This window comes from Lepidothrix coronata, unplaced genomic scaffold (assembly GCF_001604755.1).
Source record: "Lepidothrix coronata isolate B3197 unplaced genomic scaffold, Lepidothrix_coronata-1.0 Scaffold341, whole genome shotgun sequence".
Taxonomy (NCBI): domain Eukaryota; kingdom Metazoa; phylum Chordata; class Aves; order Passeriformes; family Pipridae; genus Lepidothrix; species Lepidothrix coronata.
The window spans coordinates 3,700-17,491 of NW_016690521.1; the positions used below are offsets into that span (position 1 = coordinate 3,700).

The window sequence follows — 13,792 nt, forward strand, 5'->3', positions numbered from 1 at the left end:
TGTGTAGTGTGAATGCAAATCGTTCTAGTGTGGCATCTTGAGGGCAGCATTGGACAGTAAACCTGACGTATGCACTTGGCCATCTTGAAGCTCACTAGTTTCTGCTACTTTCAGGCATACTGAATAGGCGTGCTTTCTATGGAAAACTCTCAGCAGGTGTCTGAAATTACGTTACACCTTTACGTTTCGGAAGCCGGCGCTCGGGAGGGGCTCTGCTGCGGGCCCGACCCCTCAAGGCGGTGCCGGCCGAGGCCCTGCGCTGCACAGGGGCGCGGGGCTGCAGTTCCCGGCGGCGGCGGCCAGGCCGCTCGCTCGCAGCCCGGGACTACATCTCCCGGCGGGCCCTGCGGCGGCGCCACGCCTGATGCGCCGTGGGAGGGGCCGTAGGGACGAGGCGGGCGCGCGGGATCGTGCGCCGGGAGCGGGATGTGCGCGTTGAGCTCCCGGCGCCTCTCCCGCGCGGGACCGAGTCGCGGGAGCGACGCTGGAGGGGTGAGGTCTCCGTCTGGCCGCCCGCATGGAGCTGAGCAGCGCAGAGGCGGCATCCACCCGATTCCTCGGCCTCACTCAGCGGTACCGGAGGCGGGGGCTGAGCTCGGGCGGGGCGCGGCGCGGTGCGGACCCGCCCTGGCCGTGGTGGAGAGGCGGCGCTTTGCCTCCACCGGCCGAGGCCGGAGGGGCCGCGCGAACGGGCGGGCGGCCCTCGGGCAGGGCAGCGGCGGGAGCCCCCGAGCCGCAGCCGCCTCCCTCAGAGCTGCTGCAGGTGGCGTGAGCGGAGTCGGACGAGTGTCTTCGGAATCTGTTTCGGAGCTTATTCAGCGTTGCCCTCGCGCAAGCAGATACCACTAGGATATCTCTGCAATTATCCGATTGCTGAGTGCGCTTGTACCTGTGACTGCTTCTTAGATGAAAATAGATTGACCCATACTGGCAAGTAGACATGTGGAATGTGAGGAGAATGGCGAGCCAGAAGGCACGCACGCTATGTCGTTGTGATCACACAGGTGCAATCTGCAAACTCGCTCCCTTCTGCCACTACCCTTCTGCCCCCAATTAAAGTGCTTTCCAGTGTCGAACTCCTAAAAGCCAAAACTTGTGATTTGACACTAGGATCCTAAAACCGTCTAGATTTAGATCAGCAAATATGTTTATGCTTCGTTGTTCAACTTTCAGGACTGTTGAAGTTTGTAGGAGTTTCTGTTGAAATGGGAGGAAGCTAGTCCTATCTTCTCTTTGTCATTACTCTTCATTTATACAACAGCGCCTGTTTCTAGACAAATGGGAGAGAGAGGTGCAGTGTACCTTAGGTGCTGTACAAATGCACGTGAGCTAATTTTTTTCATGTCAGTAAAGGGTCATCTGTATTTAAACACTTTGCAATATAAGTAAATTTTAAATTAAGTCAAAGTGATCTGAGCCACTGAGGAATTAACCTCTTCAGTGCTGGCAGTTCACCTTAATAGGATGAAAACTACTCTAAAACTGTCATAACTGGAGAAACAGTTTTTCTGATGTAGTAGATCAGGTCAGGACTGAGAAAGGATGTAATTCAATGAGAAAGATTAATATAAACAGTTGATGTTAATCACAGTGTGTTTTTTAAATTAGCTGATGTGATGTGTCAGAGAGTTGAGTACAAATCATGGTGGTAACCACGAACAGAAAGCCAAAGAGGTACACAGGCAAGAATTCATTAAGGAGTATATGCACTTACGCAAATAACGCGATAATGTAAATCTTACCTATGCATAAATCGAGGCTAAGACGCCTAACTTTCATGAGATTGTCTGTGTAGCGTTTGTGTTGGTGTGAGATTCTGCTTTAATTACTTGAAACAAAGGAGATGACACTTATGATACGAAGTAGTTGGGTTGAGAAGAAGCAGAGATTAGCTATTGGGTATAATTCTGATTTTTAAAAGGACTGCTAGTGTGTTTGAAAGTTAGGTATGTTTTCGGTAGTTTAGGGACACAAATGGATTAGAATATTAATATTAAAACACTTGTTTTAATCATTTGTTCAGATATACTCTAGGTTTTTTAATTAGTGAGAGCAGTGTGAGAAAAATGCTTTTAATACCCGAAGGTATGGTTTGTGATAAGCCACTATATTTCCTCAAGTCACTGGAGTGCAGTTTGTGGAGAGGATTGGACCATAAACCTTTCTGATGCACAAACTGCTCTTCAAGTGTTTTCTGAGCTTGTCTGTATTTTCCCTCTGTATCATGTGGTCTGAGAAAACATTATTTCTCCAATGAAACTTGCTTGTTCCTCATGTTCTCCACATCATTTGATTAATATACCCTGTCTCTCTAGGTCTGTGAATTTATGTAACCTTGGTAGGAATAGATCTTAGGCGTTTGGGCTGGGATGGATTCCTGTGGATTCACCTTACAAGGCATGCGTGGTTATCACATCTTTCTTTTTCACCTGTGTCACCATAAATGTCTGTGACTGTGAGATTGCACTAGAGGCTGGCTGTGGTATTGCGGTAACTCATCTCAAGACCTGATGAATGTGAAGCCTCTTCCAGTTTCCTTGCAGAATGTGACAGTGCTGTCTCCTTGTTATTGTATATATACTGCTCCTGTCCACATGCTTATCATGTCTGTGCTTATCATTGTGTATAGGACTCTAATACAGCCCTGCTCTGTGTCATTCTGTCATCAGCAAAGCTGGTGAAATGTGAAATGTTGGAGTATGTTGGAGTGCCTCCTAGAGGCAACTGTTTTATAGCTTGACATTATGGAAATGTTTAAAAGAAAAATCTAATAACCATACTGAAATTATTTAGATAAAAAGGGTTTCTTTGAGAACCTAGAATAGAGGATATATTCGTATGGTAGAGAATATAGTTTGTAGGCATCACACCAGTTGTGAAGAGCTCTGTATTTCTAAGTACAGATAAACCACAAGTTTGCATATCAGTGGGTTTTCTTCAACATCCTCTCTCTCATGGTCATCAGGGAGTCTTTATGGTGACCTTTTCTTTGAACTAATCTGTCTTCAGAATTTTGCTAGAAGAAATGTTGAGAACACTTGAGAGTGTTTTTTCCACGTTGAGGGAAAAAAAAAAGATTTTTATGTAGCAACCCCAGCTTAACTCTGCACCTCGCTTTGTCTGTTGTTTTTGACTCTCTGGTTGGGAAATGTTACTGCAGTAGTCATTGTTGGTATGTATCTTGATCTTAATTCAGATCAGACCAGGCTCTTTACTTTGGCACTTTGTATTTCTGAGTAAATGGTTTTCATGTCATGTCTTTCTTTAACTCAATAACCAGTATTTTGTTACATTAGTGCATACATGTGTTGTATGCCAAAGCCATTTCTTATTTCTGTGCCCTGTGTTTGGGTTTGAATACTCATTTTGTGTTTTACTTTTTAAAGCTTTTTGTTAGCTGCTGACTTTGTTATCTCTGCAGCATTAATATGCTCAGATCTTAGCATGCTTTTTTCTGAGAGTTTCTTTCACTCAGCTAAAATATCACCAAAATAAGATATAGAGCTTACTTTGTGTATGCAGATAGTTCTCAAATGCCTCCGTAACTCCCTGGCTTTATCATGCAGGTAATTCACAAGATGGTATTTTCCCCTGATTTCATGTGTTTTGAGGGTAGCTTTGCCACAAGGCAGGAAGTAGTTCAGTTTTATAAAGCTCAGCTTGCTTTTTCTGCTGCTTTGTGGAGCTGTTGCATGACTGATGACAGTGACAAATTATCCAGGTGGAAATGGTTCCATTCCAAACACCATAGGCCAGATACTCTTTGTGGTGACTTTCTAATTTGTATTATATTTGTGTTTGGGATTGTCCAGATGTCTGCCAGCAGTACTGACAGTGCCAAGTATTTATTGATCTGATTTGCTTTTACAGTGGTTTCTAAGGCAACTAGCACACCTAGTCACAAAAACAGATTTTGTAGAAGAAAAGGAGCACACAAAAAAAATGCTAGTGCTACTATGATTAACTGATTCTCTAAAAGTAAAACGTATGAAGATGTTACATGAAAATTTAGATATTTCTTCTGCTTATTGATGTAACATTACAATTTATAGTACTGATAATTCTCAGAAAATTTTATCTCATGTTGCTAGATGGAGGGTTTCTTGTTTCACTTGGTTAGGGGTTTTTTCCATTAAAACTAAATAACTTTATTTTCATAACTGCTGACAGAAGGGAGAACTGTAAGTTTGGAATATGATGGAGGGATTGATCTGCTGGCCCTGGTACAGTCTGGGTAATCAAGGTCTATGTTAAATTTCCACCTGCATCTTTATTTAGCTTGTGTTTGTAACATGTATATCTCCATTGCAAAGACAAGGGGCTTAGTGTTTGTAGTTAGAGGAGGTGGTGCTTAATGTAATATGATGGTACGAGATTATATGTGATAATGCAGGTAGATTTTAAACTTCATATTCTAGGATTATATTGGTTTACTTGATAATTCTGTCTTTGTTAAGGTGGTGGAAGGAAACCTATGAAATGCTGTTGTTTTCTTACCCTTATGAATTAAGTGTAAGAAATTAAGTGGTTTAGTTTTTCTTCATGTGGAGCCTGAAAAGAGACTGGAAAAATCAGTAGCAATGTACAAAGTGTGGTCTTATTGAGTGTAGTGCAGTTGTCCTATTTGAAGCATTAAGTTTACTGTAGGTTTTTCTTCCCTTAGATTTTCAAATGTGGTTATAAGCCACTACCCCCTTTGGAACTCTGATTGCATCATACCTAAATATTTAATTTAATCGTAGCTTTTACTTCCAGTCAAGACCCAGACTCTCAGCTGGAAGGCAGGAGGGCCCTGCAGAGGGACCTGGACGGACTGGAGAGTTGGGCTGATTCCAACAAGATGAGGTTCAACAAGGCCAAGTGCCGGGTCCTGCGCTTTAGTCACAAGAACCCCCTGTAGCGCTACAGGCTGGAGACAGAGTGGCTGGAGAGCAGCCAGGCAGGAAGGGACCTGGGAGTTTGGATTGACAGGAAGCTGAATATGAGTCATCAGTGTGCCCAGGTGGTCAAGAAGGCCAATGACATCCTGGCCTGGATCAGGAACAGTGTGGCCAGCAGGACCAGGGAAGTGATTCTTCCCCTGGACCCAGCACTGATGAGGCCACACCTCGAGTGCTGTGTCCAGTTCTGGGCCCCTCAGTTCAGGAAGGACATGGAGGGGCTGGAGCAGGTCCAGAGAAGAGCAACAAGGCTGGTGAAGGGACTCGAACAGAAGTCCTCTGAGGAGAGGCTGAGGGAGCTGGGTTTGTTTAACCTGGAGAAGAGGAGGCTCAGGGGAGACCTCCTCACTCTCTGCAACTCCCTGACAGGAGGGTGTAGCCAGGTGGGGGTTGGTCTCTTCTCCCAGGCAACTATCAGCAAGACAAGAGGGCATGGTCTTAAGTTGTGCCAGGGGAGGTTTAGGTTAGATATTAGGAAGAAATTCTTTACAGAGAGGGTAATCAGGCATTGGAATGGGCTGCCCAGGGAAGTGGTGGATTCTCTGTCCCTGGAGGTTTTTAAGATGAGACTGGATGTGGCACTTAGCGCCATGGTCTAGGTAACTGCGGTGGTAGTGGATCAAGGGTTGGACTTGATCTTGGAGGTCCTTTCCAACCCAGCTGATTCTATGATTCTATGATTTCTTTTCCTTTGGGGGTAATATGAAAGCCAGACTGCAGTGGCTGCTAGAGATTGTGTAGGCTATAAGGAGTGTTCTCTGCAGCAATGAGTGCACACACTGTGAATCTCATTCAGCAGGAATGATTTTTTTTTTTAATGTTAGAGTATTGCATTGCAGGAAATGTAAGTCCAGTTGATCTGTGTACACTGATGAAGTGTTTCTGTTCCAGGTCTGTCTCTGAAGATCTGGGTTGCAGACGTGGAGACTTTAGCAGAAAGCATTATGGATCTGTGGAGCTTGTAAGTTTATGTAGTTTGTCCTTTGATTTATCACCTTATACAGAGCTGAAATCCTTTTCATTTCCAGGTAAAAAGATTAAATTTAGTTTGGAAAATGTGCTTTCTAAGCTAGACTTGGCAGTTGTAGACTAATAAGAAGAGTCTTCAGAATAGATATTTTAGGCCTGTGATTAGAAATATTTTTACTGCGTTATTTACGAATATTTCATGATAACAGGTCAGAAAGTGTTATATAAATATTATCTTTACCTCCAGATGAAATTGAGCCTTCTTTCGTCTTATAAGCTGAAGATTGCAAAATATTAGGGTAGTATTTAATGAAGTACTTGCTATTATGTAAGTCATAAACTGTTTGCATGCTCACACGTGTACAAATGTATGTAATGTTGTATGTACAGGCCTCAGAGTAGTGGGAGAAGGTTTAAAACTAAAAGAACTAGTTAGAATAAATATATAGAAAATGATTCCCTAAAATCTGTCAATTATTCTGTATTTTTTTCAAATTCCAAGATTAAGTTGGCATTTCATTTTTCTCATACATAAATTTCTTCTCTGCTGTGAAAATAGCAGTATATCAGCAGTTAAAATAGTGTCACTGATTACAAGGTCATAATGAAATTATATAAATTACTATAGGAAAGCAGAAGTGAGAGGAAGTAAAGAAAATGAACTCCAGCTCTCTTACTGTGAGAAGAAATCACGAATTTTCTACTAGCTATAGTTGTAATTTAAAGTTCTTGGGTAATATATTTATTAATATGTATGTAAATTGGGTGTATATTGGTGGCTTAGTTGCTGTAAGTTGCATTGCAAGAACACCAGGTATCTTTCTTTTCTTTGCATACATTCCACATAACAGATGTGGTATTTTAGTCAAAAAATACAAGTGAACCATTTTCTGCTAAGAGGCTCTTTCATTACTAATACTTAGACTCTTTTGCTAGAAAAGAAAAAGTTATTTGTAATTATAAATTCGCAGTAAGCTCACACAAATGGTCTTGTCTTTTGGTTGGTTTTCTTAAAATTCTGCTGGCATTTTATGAAATTGTGTCTTTTTATCTTTTGGAGTACAAACATATAAAGGTTCTTGTTGCCCTTTCAAATTTCTAAATGTTCGGTATTTAACTTTTCTTGCTTAATGTTTTCCACAGTAGCATCTTAGTTGCTCAGTTCTTTCCAAATCATTTTGTCTCTGCCCTAAACACTTTTTCATATGTCTTTCCCATTGTGTGCCAGTTGTCCGTATAATTTCTCTTACAGTTTATATAAAGCACGAGGATGCATTGGAGGTTTTGCCCTGTTAGTTTATTTCTGACATAGCCTCAGGGTGCTTCAAAACAAGGAGAAAACTTCAAAATGTGATAACTCTCCTACCAAGTGAAGGAAGAAGATGTTACCCTAGAATAACATAGATTACTAGAGGAAAGCAATGAATTACATTATTGTTGTTCAGATCCCATTTCATAAGTTTGGTATGATATGCGACAATCACCCTTTTTACGGTTTAGGGAGGAGTAACATGCAATATCGTTGGCAGCATTCTCCTCCCCTTCTCCTGTAGGGATCCTAAGCGGTGTTGCAGGACACATGAGAATTACTTCGTTATCCTTTGCTTTACTGTCTTCTCAAGAGCTTCTTTAGCAACAGAAAGAGCTTCAGTGTTCTGTGAATCCCCGGATTCCCTTGTAAAAAGACCAAGCAGCCTTTCCAGATTATTTTTGAAATTGTTGAAGTCTTCAGCTGGAAACAAGCTCTATTTTCTGTTGTTAATGCTGGAAACAGACCAGGACATCTCCTGTACCTTGTGTTGTTCAGCATCATCACTGGGCATTGTGTTTGGAGATTCTTGTTGCTCTCTGTCCCCTAAAAATATCAATAAAGGAAGACATCAATAAATAAAATGCAGTAAAAAACTGCTAGTCCCAGTAATATTGCCAACAAGTAGAGTTTTAGGCTTTGCAAGGCTGAGAGGACAAGAATCATCATGTCTGTAAGACCCATTTTTTGGAAAGGAGCAACCTTCAAGATCAATTTCTGGAAGGCGGACAAGTCCCTCTTTAGGAGTACTGTGTGTTGGCACAGCCAAAATCTGAGACAGGAGAATTTCTGCTTGGTACTTGGATCTACCAAGAGAGTGAATCTCTCACCCATTTGTGCCTACTTAAGAGTTCTTACCGGGCTGTTCAAAGCCTGTAGTCAAATTGGAAATAGTTGGGCCGATCTCTTCTCTTTGGCTAGTTATATGATGCCTGGAACAAGAAGAAATGGTAGTAAGCTTTGACTGCTGATGGTATGGCTATTTTTGGAACTAGAACCTCTATCTTAAACTCTCTTGTAGCTTATATCTAGTGATGCTGATGGAGCCATTCAAAGAGCTGGGCGGTTCCGTGTGGAAAATGGCTCCTCTGATGAGGTAAGTGGCTAAAAATACTCACAGAAAGCTGAAAAAATAATTCAGCTTCAGTAGTTCTTCAGCAATGAAAGATGTGTTTGCAGTCAGTTACTAAGTAAAGAGGACCTGCAAAACGCTAAGTAATAATATGAAAATGTCAGAGTCTAAGAAGAGTAAGTTGGCGGTTTTTTCCCCTCTCACAGGCTAGCTTAGTTTTTCATTCAACAGTATGTAGTCAAAGGGAAAAGCTGGCATTTTGTTTCATTTTGGTAACATTTTTGTTCACCAGTTCACGATAGGAGAAAAATATGAACCCTCTGAATGACACTTCATAGTCTCTAGTTTGTGACTTTATATTGGTGTCCTGGTGGTACAACTGTGTTCAAGCTGACCTTTGTGCTTTTGCGTTTGTTGGTGTGATGAATTTACAGCTTCATTTTTGTCCCCTTAGTTGTCTTTTGGCAGCTGTGCTTATCTCTAAATAAGAAATAAAGAAGGTGAGTGGAGCCTTAGAGTCGTTCCCTCCAGATTCCTGTGCTGCTAAACTCACAGTGTGTCCCTGCAACCACTCCAGTGACACTTAGGTTTTCACTTATCTTCATATATTATCTTCCTTTGTAAAACTTTTTCATCTGTAAATACCATCTTAATATTGAAAGAAAGAAGACCTCATATTCTTGAAATACATGTAAGGTCTTGGTACATTTATATTGAACTAATATTAACGGCAAACTATTACTGATCATCAGTTTGCATCACCACTGGGTGCAGAGTTTAAAGCAATCTAAGTATTCTGCATTGGTTTTCTGTGGGGTCATGTTCGATACTCTGTCTTTTTAGTTCAGTTTCATGCAGTTCAAAAGCTGATTAGCTTATATCACAGAAAGATTCCCAGAGTGGGCGATGAATGGCCACATAGTGAATGAATACTTAGAATGGCTTTTTCTTTGCATATGGTAATTCTTAGTGGAAAAGGACTGGAGGGATGCTTGGGAATTTACCTTAACTGGCTAATCCAGAAACAACACTGAAGAACTTCTAAAGCATGCTTTTGTCAAGCAAGGAGTCCTTGGGAAGAACTGAGAATATGAAACTTGGACGCAGAATTCCATTCGTTAATTTATTTATTTTTAAGATTTAGAATGCTTTTCTTCAAATTCCACATTGAAATCACTGAAATTTTAAGCCAGTGCCTGTGATAGTGGTACACTAGGATAAGTCTGTAGTTAATTAGAAAGAAATGGGGAAAAAAGAGAACAGGAGAGGGAAAAGTTTCAATTTCAGCTACACGCCAACTGACTTCAGAATAATTCTTGCTTTTTAAAAAGCAGTGTACAGCTAAAACTTCAGATGAATCAGCCAGTCTCGACTTTTACCTATATTTTGTCTTTCTTTTTCACTTGGTGTTTAATGTAACAGTCTCTCAATTCTATTTCAGAATACAGACTACACACCGGGTACATGGCACAGAACAGATGTGCATTTGGAAAACCCAGAGTATCACACAAGATGGTATTTCAAATATTTTTTAGGGAAAGGTAATTTTTTTTGTTTGTGAAGGAATTGGAGTTTGAATCAATGAAAATGTAATGTAGCTTTGAATGGCTGTTATTTCAATATGGAAAAAGTGTATTGTTAATTTGGTTTTCTGTAAGCAGTGAAACCTCTGCTACCTACAAGGGATGTTTTGAAAACCTTCTTGGCTTTGAAATCTGTACTTATCTTTTGGAGTTTTTTTACGCATCTGTATATAAAAACATAGTTAGTTATGTAGGCAATTATATATTTTACATATGAATGCATAGATTTACAGGTGTCTCAGCCTCTGCATGAGTGGGTGTGCACATCTTTATGGTTGATACTGTGTCTTGTTTTTCTCCCACAGTTCATCAGAATTATATAGGTACAGATGCAGAGAAGAACCCTTTCTTTCTGTCTGTTGTACTGTCTGACCAAAATAATCAGCGCATTCCTCAATATCATTCAATACTTTGGAGAAAAACAGTAAGAAACAAATATTTAACTGCTGCTCTGACTTGTATTTGGTTTGGGTATGTTTATCATACACTTTTTCTTCAGAATTCCAGTATGTATTATATAATTTCATTTGATACAATAAGAACATATAATTCTACTGTAGTAGATAAAATTAAACTAAATTTGTAGATAACAGTATACTAAACTTTCTGACAGAAATCTGTGATGTCAGATATTTTCTAATTGTGCTTACCTGCAACTCTGCTTTTTTTAGAAATGTTGCCTAAATTGTTCTTGATTATGTCCTGTGATCAATTTAGGCAATTGTTTTCTTTTATAATGGTAAGAAAATAGGCAGGTGTGATACTGTTTTCACTAATATTATTTAATTACATTTTTTTCCACTTAAGGTTCCATAAGAGCCTCTTATTTAAGCAATTGATTTAAAACTCTCTTGTAGGCATGCATGGTTCTTTTTTTTTTGTTTTTTCTCCAAACCGTCATTAAATATAGCTAAATAAAACTAGCTCAGTTTTCTTCTTTGTTTTTTTGCTTAATTGTTTTTATTAATATTTCTACTTGAATAGGTCAGTATGTCCTGTAATATATCCTGGCTTTTCTTCTTTATAGGGTACTCAGAAAATATGTCTCCCTTATAGTCCCACAAAAACATTATCAGTGAAATCTATATTAAGGTATGTATTGACACATAGGTTATCATGTAAGATATTTGCCGATATGCATTTTCCTGTAATTCAGAGCTTGTGTTCCATGGTTTTCATTATAGATTTATAAAAAGAGTAAAAAATTAACTTTGAAAATCTTAATCATTGAAGGCAGCAAAAAGTGGTTTTAAAGCCTGTTCTATAATGGGTAAAGTGACAACTTAAAATAAGCCTGTTCTATAGTGGGTAAAGTGACAACTTAAAATGGAGAAAAATTCTTAGCACTTTTTCTTTAGCAGAGGGACTGTTTTCAAGTTAATTGGAAAACAGATGCTAAATGAAACTGCACTGATTGAGAAGACATATCTTTTAAATTTAGGTAGGCAATAAAGAGCAGATTTTGCCTAGAGAGGTGGTTATTATGTGGCCCTAGCAGGAGGAAGCAAGCAGTCAAGAAGCCAAGAATTATTTTTTCAGTTGGTTGTTTTTGTCTAAGTTTCACTACAGGTGTGTTATGCACAGTGAAGCCAAGAAAATTTCTTCTCTCAGCCAGATGATCGTGCTTGTACTCTGCCCTGCATCTTTTGTGGCAGAAGAGAATATGAAGCGAGCAAACCCAACACTGTTTCTATTTCTTTGAACATTATAATCGGCTGACATGTCAGAGCACCTGTTTGGAAACCATTCATTCAAATTTAATCTACAGTTTTTACAATCTCATCATGTGGTGTATTTTTCTCAAGTCCCTCACTGACAATGTCATCAATTGGATCTTCTGTAAGGATTTTAACTCCTCGAGAAACCCATTAAAAGTGCTACCTTTTACTAAAAAGGCATGTGTAGCAGATCAATGGGCAGTCTGCACATCCTTAGAACCTTTAATCTGCATAGAGTAGGAACAAATGTTTCTTGCTTGATTGAAGCGAGGCCACTGGTTAACACTGCCAATGCCTATGTGAGAGGGGAATTCTGGAAGCAGGGCATGTGTTGTAGTGTGAAGCCACTGCCACCAGATCTGGATGTTCCTACTACTGCTCAAGATTTATGGGAGGTCCCAGACCACTGAATTTTCCAGAGACACTATTGGGCCATTGAGTCTCACTTTGTAAATCTGATTTCCTGGGCTGTGGCTCCATTTTGGAATGTCAAGATGGTGAGCTGAAAACACTTCAGATGTCTTTCAGCTTCATCAAGATGAGCTAAGTGCCCTCTTCTAATTCCTACAGCGCTGGCTTGAATAGTATTCCTAGTCTGTACTGCATTCTTTACCTGCATAAGTACCTGATTTTCTCTGTCTGCCCACCAGTCTCTGAAGTATCTCTTCCTAACATCCCTTTCCAACCCAGCCTCTCCCTCCACTCCACTCCACCCACATATGCCGTTTCAGTCAGGCATTCCAGAGTGGAGAAACTTTGTCATCTGTTAGCTTGGGTCATAACTCTTTTGCTGAAGCATCCTCACATGGTCCATCCTGTGATGCTCCAGTATTTTGCAGAGAAAAATGTAGGCTTGTTTCAGACCTTGTTCCCCATTTCTTCCAGGGTCTGTGTCACATGCATTCAGCTGCATAAATGTCATCCCCCTCTGCCTGCTTCAGCTTGGACTGAAAACTCCTCCCTGACTATTTTTTTGCTCTTATGGTCCTTGAGCCATCCCTCAGGCCTGACTGATATTCCTTTGACAGTTCAACCTTTTCGTACCTGGTGTGAATCTAGGTACAGACTGTCTCAAAGCCTTTTGGTTACATTATTAAACCTATTTTTTGTAAATTGATTAAAACATTTTAATCCCTTTCAAAAGGTACTAAAACAAATTGTGTCTGCACTGTGATCTAGCATAAGCAAAAATGCAAAGATTTGACCTCCGTGTTAGTTCACTGTGCCCCACACAAACTGCATTTGGCACTCCATGACATGCTGCACAGTTCTATAACTTAATGATTGGGGAAAAAAAAGGGAGTAAAAGTAAATGTAGAAGCATAACTTAGGGAAAAATGCTATGAATTAGATATTTCTGTTTATTGAGGCAGTAGATCTTCTTATTTAAATATCTTTTCAGTTCTGTCTGTGGGTCTTTGGTATGTGAATTAGATGCCGAACTTCTCATTTGTCATTTGGCTTGCCTTGAATTATTTTAGGAGAGAATAAAAGCTTAAAAAATAGAATCGATTATTGAGTCCTTCTAAAATGCTCACCATGATTATGTTTAAATCTGTAGTGAAGGATGATGAAATAAAGCTCTGTCCTTTATAAGTCAATAAATTTAAACCTGATCTTGATGCAGGTTCTTACTAATTTCTGTTTTTAAAATCCAAAAGAAGTTAGGAAGTGTTGGAGGCTAGTATTTTGTGGAAGAAATGGCAGTTCCACAAAACATTCCACCTAAGAGAGGCTCTTTGAACAATTAATTTTGTAACCAGTTGTAACAGCAACCAGTTGGTGTTTTACTGCTGAAATGTATACTTGCCCTTCTACAAAGCAGTATTTTGTTTGCATTTCAGTGCTATGAGTCTTGATAAATTTGAGAAGAGCCCAAGGGAAATTTTTCATCCTGAGATACAAAAGGTAGGACTTTTTTTGTTCGCTTGTTTTTCTTTATTATTTTGTGGAAATATAAGTAATGGGGTATAAATGCTACTAATTGCTTTCTTTCAGTACCAGGATAAAAATGAGTAGGATTATGTGAACTACTTAAACTGTCTTTATCAGTTGAACTGGCCACTTCAAATCAAAACTTAAATATATAAGGTTGTTAGTTTTATTTGTGTTATCTTTAATATCAGTGTGCTAAAGATACTGTTTTTCTTTACAGGATTTATTGGTTCTTGAAGAGCAAGAGGTAAATGTAAACCTACCTC

The 13,792-nt window shown here is 39.7% G+C and overlaps 1 protein-coding gene across 7 annotated transcripts in view; it reads left to right on the forward strand.

Annotated features, from left to right (window-relative positions):
• Window positions 1-386: 386 nt before the first annotated feature.
• The window catches only part of GARNL3 (GTPase activating Rap/RanGAP domain like 3), a 41,103-nt gene continuing 27,697 nt past the window's right edge, over window positions 387-13,792 (forward strand). For 5 of the 7 annotated variants that reach the window (XM_017838431.1, XM_017838434.1, XM_017838433.1 and 2 more), the window contains exons 1-8: window positions 387-573; window positions 5,832-5,901; window positions 8,240-8,314; window positions 9,732-9,831; window positions 10,179-10,297; window positions 10,901-10,965; window positions 13,436-13,499; window positions 13,747-13,773. In XM_017838431.1, coding sequence (XP_017693920.1) covers window positions 518-573; window positions 5,832-5,901; window positions 8,240-8,314; window positions 9,732-9,831; window positions 10,179-10,297; window positions 10,901-10,965; window positions 13,436-13,499; window positions 13,747-13,773 — 576 coding nt within the window. In that variant the 5' untranslated portion in view covers window positions 387-517. Of the gene's footprint in view, window positions 574-1,094; window positions 1,308-5,796; window positions 5,902-8,239; window positions 8,315-9,731; window positions 9,832-10,178; window positions 10,298-10,900; window positions 10,966-13,435; window positions 13,500-13,746; window positions 13,774-13,792 lie in introns of those variants that run through there. The other 2 variants (XM_017838429.1, XR_001878581.1) reach the window with 2 other exon arrangements.